Genomic DNA, 6,634 nt, shown 5'->3' on the forward strand with positions numbered 1-6,634 from the left:
TATGACTAGAATGCTATTAAGACTAGACTCCACCTGATCCACATGTGCCTTCTGTAATTCTCTTCAACCATAGTTAATTCTTTCTCTGATTCAACTGTTAATTCCCTGGGACTATTTAAGTCTTTGTCAACACCTAAGGATATTTAAAAATAAATTATTAGATTAGGTGTTTTCCCAAAAGTAGGTCATAGATTGGAAATGTCTCTTCACACTCTCTGAAAGTCATTAAGAGCCTGCAATTTGTCGCTCCTAATACGCACCTTTTGTGTTTTAATTTTCTGTAAACCTATTTTATAACCTAGGTAACTTACAGAATCTCCTCTCTGTATTTTTTGGGAGCAATTTGTAATCCCCAATTAGGTAAAACTCTATTTATTTCTTCAAACATTCTTTGTAAAGTATCTACATTTGAATCAGATTGCAAAATCTCATCCAAGCAATGGTAAATTATAGGCTTTGGAAATTGTTTATGTATCATTTCCAATGGCTGACTTACAATGTATTGGCACAGGGTTGGACTATTGAGTATTTGCTGTGGAAGTATTGTCCATTGATATCTCCTAGTAGGCTAAGATTATTATAAGTAGGCACTGTGAAAGCAAATTTTCTCTATCCTTTTATTAGAAAGGTGTGGTGAAGAAACAGTACCATGTTTCAATGTCATACCAGTTTCATGAAGTGTTTATAGTGACAAAACAAAAGAGAGTCAAATATCAAAACAGAGTTAAAATACATTAGTGGGAATATCAGGTGGGTAATATCTCTGTTCATTAACTAATGCATTGTCCTTTAATTTTGTCATAGTAAATGTTAAAGATATTTTTGTACATTTAAAAAATAATTACCTAGTACTCACATGACTGGAATTTAGGTAGATAACTGAGGTAGTCAAGGAATGACTCTTCAGTGGGCTAATGATAGCACAGTAGGCTCTAGACTGCTAACATCATAGCTCTCTAGACTCACAGGAGTTCAAGCCAAGCAATCACCTTGGCAGAACATGGTTTTCAGATTAATTTAATTTTTAATGTATGTAACAGTGTGTATGTCCATGTGTATGTGTGTGTATAAATTTGTATAAATGTGTATAAATATGTATGTGTATGTCTGTGTCTCTGGACATGAATATATGTATGTATGTATGTGTGTATATGTCTATGTGTATGGACATGTGTATTTGTGTATATGTATTGTGTATGTCTGTGTGTAGATATGTGTATATGTGTGTATGTGTGCATATGTGTGTGTGTGTTTGCAGGTGTCCTAAGTATGATTCTCTAAAGCTGGAGATAAAGTGTTTGTGAGTAACTCAATGTGAATTCTGCATGCTAAGGTTTCCTTAACTACCAAGTTATCTTTGCAGTCCATGGTCTTAAAGAGCCATTTTTATCATTAAATTTATTTTTTAAAAAACAGTCTTTTTTGGGTCTGAGTTACCTCATTCAATGTTTTTTTTTGTCTATATATATCCATTTGCCTCCCAGAAAGTCAAATATAATATATATTCACTCATACGTAGCTTTTAGATATAAAGCAAAAAAAAAAAATATGCCTACAGGCCACAACTCCAGGGAAACTAGATAACAAAGAGAACCATAAGAGAGATATTCATGGATCTACATAGAGAGGTGAAAAAGAAAATACCTGCTTAGGAAATTGGGTGTCATGGGAGAGAGGAGAAGGGGAGAAAGGGGAAAGGTAGGGGAAAGGGGAAAAACACACTGCTCAATAAAAACTATAAAAATAAATACAAAAAAGAATCTTTTCTCATTTTACATAACTAGGCCAGTTCCCACTCCCTCCCCTCCATTTGCTTTCACCACCTTCCCAGGTCCCCAGCTCCCTATTTACTCGTCAGAGATGGAAGGCTTCCCAAACGGAGTCAACAAAGTCTGTCACATCACTTTGAGGCAGGATCAAGGCTCTCCTCCCACTATATCTACCCTGAGCAAGGTATCCCTCCAAAGATAATGGATTCCAAAATGCCAATTCAAACCATAAGGAGAAATCTGGGTCCCACTGCCAGTGGCCTCACAGACTTCCCAAGCCATACAATGGTCATCACATTCAGTAGGCCTAGTTTGGTCCCATGCAAAGACATTTTTTTGCTGGGCTGTATATATGAATGAAAACACTATCACTCAGTAGTTTTAGTGACTCAAAAAAGTATCATATCACATATTTTATAGAGGACAGAATTTTCCATGCCTGTGTATCACTTGTTGACACATGATAAAAGTGAAAATATTTAATGTGTAATTTATAAGCTCCATAGCTTTTAGATATGACATTCCATTTACTTGATAGTTAGATTCTTCTAGTGTGTTAATCATCCACTCGGCTTAACCATTTTTCCAAGTTTCTAAACTGCACAGAGAAAATGTTTTAGGAGGCAGATTGGACATATCAAAGAAATAGTGTGCGTTTACAAATAGAACGACACTGGATATTTTATCATAAAATTGAAATAATTCTAAATTACAGCATCTATATAGTCACCTTTAGGGCAGACACAGTAGAAGCTATTAATGTGTCACTTTCCTACTGATGACCCTGAACCCACTTCTGAATAAATTATTCACTTTCAAACTTTAAACTCAGTGTGCATTTTTGAGACAACACAACCTAAACTTCAGAGACACTAGTCCTTTATGGAGAACTACTTATTGTGATTATTAATTTATTTACGCAAACAAATTTGGTGTTCATTTTGGATCACTATAGGTTGTTTAAACAGACTAAAAACATTTATTTATCCATACTGCATTTTTAGAATACTGATGTATACTAATTTCTCAAAGAAAAAGGAGCAAGACACTAATGGTCTGTGGTAATGCATGTGTGTTGCTTACAAGGTAATGGAACATATGCCTTAATGAAAACTTACATTATACAGTTGTTCATATGCTTTTAGAGCTCCCACACCAGATTTACTCAGCAAAATTTGTCATAAGCAAGCCTTTTGTATAATCTTTGGATTGATACCAATATATCTTTGTTCCTCAATGTATAGATGACAGGATTAAGGGCAGGTGTGATAGCAAAGTCAAGAATAAACAGGTATTTATCAATTGATGATGTAGGGAAAGGCCACACATAGAGAAACATACATGGAGTAAAAGAAAGAACAACCACAGTGATGTGTGCTGACAGAGTGACAAGTGCCTTTGACAAATCCCCTGAGGACCTTTTCCAGACGGTGACCAAAATGAAAACATAGGAGAGCAGAAGCAGGAAGAAGGCCCCCATGCTCATGAAGCCACTGTTGGCAGCAACAACAAACTCAAACTTGCCTCCATCAGTGCATGCGAGTTGGATGATCCGAGGAAAGTCACAGTAAAAGCTGTCTACTTCGTTAGGACCACAGAAAGGCAGGTTTATAACAAAAGAGAACTGGGACAGGGCATGGACCACACCAGTGACCCAGCCAGCGATTACAAATGAAATGCATAATTTAGGGCTCATGATTCTCAAGTAGTGTAGAGGCTTACAGATGGCTGTGTACCTGTCAAATGCCATGGCTATGAGCAGCACCATCTCCACTTCTCCTATAATGTGGATAAAACAGATCTGAGTCATACAACTGCGGAAAGAAATTACTCTGTGTTCTTTCAGAAGATCTGAGATCATCTTGGGAACTGTGGTAGAGGAAACCCACACATCATTCAAAGACAGGTTGCCTAATAGGAAGTACATAGGTGAATGTAAATGAGAGTCAGCAATGACCAAAATGACAATGAAGAGATTTCCCACAATGATTCCTAAGTAGAGTGTAGAGAATGTCAGCATGAGAAAAACTTTAGTTTTCCAAGAACCAGAGAGTCCTAGAAGCACAAACTCAGAAACCATGGAGTCATTTAGTTGATCCATTCGTGTGGGCAGTTTCAAATCACTTGAGGTTAGGAAATGTTGAAAATTTGTAGCTTAGCTTCTAAGGGATATGTCCAACTTATGAAACTCTTTGATTCTCTAAATATCAAAATCCAAAGAAAAAACTCTGAGTTGGAAAAGCAAAAGAATATGCAATTGAAAAACATTAAAGCCTTCATGCTAGTACCTCTTAGGAAACACAAGCATAATATGATAAAGGGAGGCCAATGGGGTTTCTCCTATTTATTCTACAACCAGACATTCTGTTATGGTAGTTTCTCTTTGCAGCATATCTAAATATGTTCTCTGAACTTTTTTCTAAGTGTTTTTAGTGTCTGTTCACTTCAGATGACAGAATATCTGTAGAATGTGTTCTTGTAGGATTTTGTAAAGTATCCTTTCATGAATTTGTTTCACTGGTGAAATGGAGGTGTAGCCACAGAGTATTTTTATACACATTTAATTTGTACATTTTAGTCTTTTTACTCTCCCATTTTCTCATTCCCAAATCTTTATTGATTACTCTTCTACAGTCTTACTTTTTCTTTAACATTTTCTGCCAATGATGAGAAGCTGGACATGTTTTCTCTCTCTGACAGTTCCTTTAAAACAGTGCCTTGCACTTTTTTCCATCATGCTGCAAATGACACAATTCCTTTCTTTGTAAAACAAATATTTAATTATATGTTAGTTATTTCTGTGTGTAAGCTATTGTAAATAGTAGAGTCATAAATATGTTTGTGAAACTTTTATCATGGTTCAATTAGACATGAATATTCAGTGACCTTAAAGGTAAACACGTTATTAGTTATAAAATTATATATCAATACATAACATTTATTATAAAATTCTTTTGTGTAAATATGGTTAACAAGTCTATTAAATCTTATACCATGTAGAATCCTGTATATATTCTCTGTTCTTAATCTAGATTTATATGTTAAAAAATAAATCTTCACATTTACAGGATAAAGTGCCAGGTTCAGGACTAATGTTTAAAATTTGTAAAACATATTCAATTCTTTTTGACTACAGAACTATGCTATTATGATTGGTACTTTGAAATATACTCCAAACATGTGCCAATCAAACAACCTCTAGCTTATGTATCCCATAGCTGTAATAAACTCATTAAGATAAAAATCTCTGAAGTGGTGTCCACTGTAACTACTCTTTTCTATTGCTAGACATTCCTCGGAAATCCCTGGTGTACATTCAGTCAGTCTTACTATACAAATGCCATTAACACCTTGTTCCTTGAGGGAAACTATTCTGGATATTTTCTATAACGATCAATTTTCACTTACTGTTTTACTGCATTTCTCTACACGATTTAGTTGTAATTGTATTAATTTGCTTATGTATGTTTCTAAAGTTATGGACTCTTGGCTTCATGAAGCTCTTATAACCACTTGTTCTCCTATAATTTAATCATTTACAACCCAATTTTTTAAGGATTACAGCTTTATCTCACATCAGGAACAGGAAGTCTGGGTTCATTTTTGAACATGTAGTGAAATTTCTATTTTTCATTGAAATTTGGGCATGTAATTCCAATTCAATAATTATCAAGAAAGTCATTTTCGCTAAATAGGGAAAAACACCTTCCTATGGACAAAGTGTATCTTTGTTTCTCATTTTATTTGTACAGTTAATGCTATTGTTGTTTTTAAGAGTGCAGCAGCTATGATGCATAAAGCCTACGTCTTGCATGCAGCACAGTGAAAACTTGAACAAAGCCCGGCACTCAGTGGGCATGTTGACCAACTTCACCAAAGCCATCAGTTCTTTTTCCACATTTCTTTTACTGATGTGAGAACAATGAACTCTGCTCTTTAGGATTCACTGCAAACAAGGCCTTCTGATGACTGCAACTACATTCAGTCTGGCATTTTCTCAAGCAGTTTTCTGAAAAATTGCCTGCAACCTTTCTCCATGTTTTTATTTTTATATAGTGTTTGTTTCTCCTATTTCAACTCTTAATATTTGGCATGACTCACTCACACCAGACCTGTTCTGCTTTGTTTCTTTCAGCACCATGATGCTCAGTTTAGTTTGTATCTTACTATTAAATTATTAACCTTTAGATTTAATTTTGCATCCTAGAGTAAAATGTCCAAAGTTAAATATGTCATACTTATAAAGAAGAATTTCTAGGGCTTCAAGTTAATCTGTAAAACCAGAATTTATAACTACAAAGGCTAACCAAATCGTTAATGTGTATTGTTACCATTTTCCCAGACAAAATAGTCACACAACAGACTTCTGCTCTACACATATATTTTCCAGGTTCACAGGTTTTACTATCAAGCAATTTCAGTGGTTCACTTTTTGTACCTGTTGATGATGCATTTGGTTTCCTTTCTTCATATTTTCCCACATCAAAAATGTTAAGTGATTGCATTGTTTTCCTCTATGTTCTGCTTTGTTTCCAAGCAGCATCAGATAGCACTGTCTATCGCTCAAACACAAAGTCTTGATGAATTAAATCACAGACCATGGAAGAGACATAAGCAATTAAAAATTAAAAATATTTCTGAAGGAATTAAATACATACAATTTTAGAGTCATTAGAAAGTAATTTGAAAATTTCCTTAACTCGTTTATTGGTTCAACTAATAGATCAGAATGGAGGACAAGGCAGACATAATTTTGGATCAATGTTTAGAACTTTTTTTCTGAAACCAATAATAAGTTTGTGAAGTTTAATAAGCAGTAGCTTTATTATAATTAATACTTTCAAATGGTCACATACAAATATAGA

The 6,634-nt window shown here is 34.6% G+C and overlaps 1 protein-coding gene across 1 annotated transcript; it reads right to left on the reverse strand.

Moving 5' to 3' along the window:
* Window positions 1-2,934: 2,934 nt before the first annotated feature.
* Window positions 2,935-3,870, reverse strand: LOC101983795 (olfactory receptor 4F21-like). Its single transcript, XM_005372162.1, has one exon. It carries the CDS (start codon window positions 3,868-3,870, stop codon window positions 2,935-2,937), a length of 936 nt encoding a protein of 311 aa, XP_005372219.1.
* Between the last annotated feature and the right edge of the window lie 2,764 nt (window positions 3,871-6,634).

This window comes from Microtus ochrogaster, unplaced genomic scaffold, assembly GCF_000317375.1.
Source record: "Microtus ochrogaster isolate Prairie Vole_2 unplaced genomic scaffold, MicOch1.0 UNK221, whole genome shotgun sequence".
NCBI classification, from domain to species: domain Eukaryota; kingdom Metazoa; phylum Chordata; class Mammalia; order Rodentia; family Cricetidae; genus Microtus; species Microtus ochrogaster.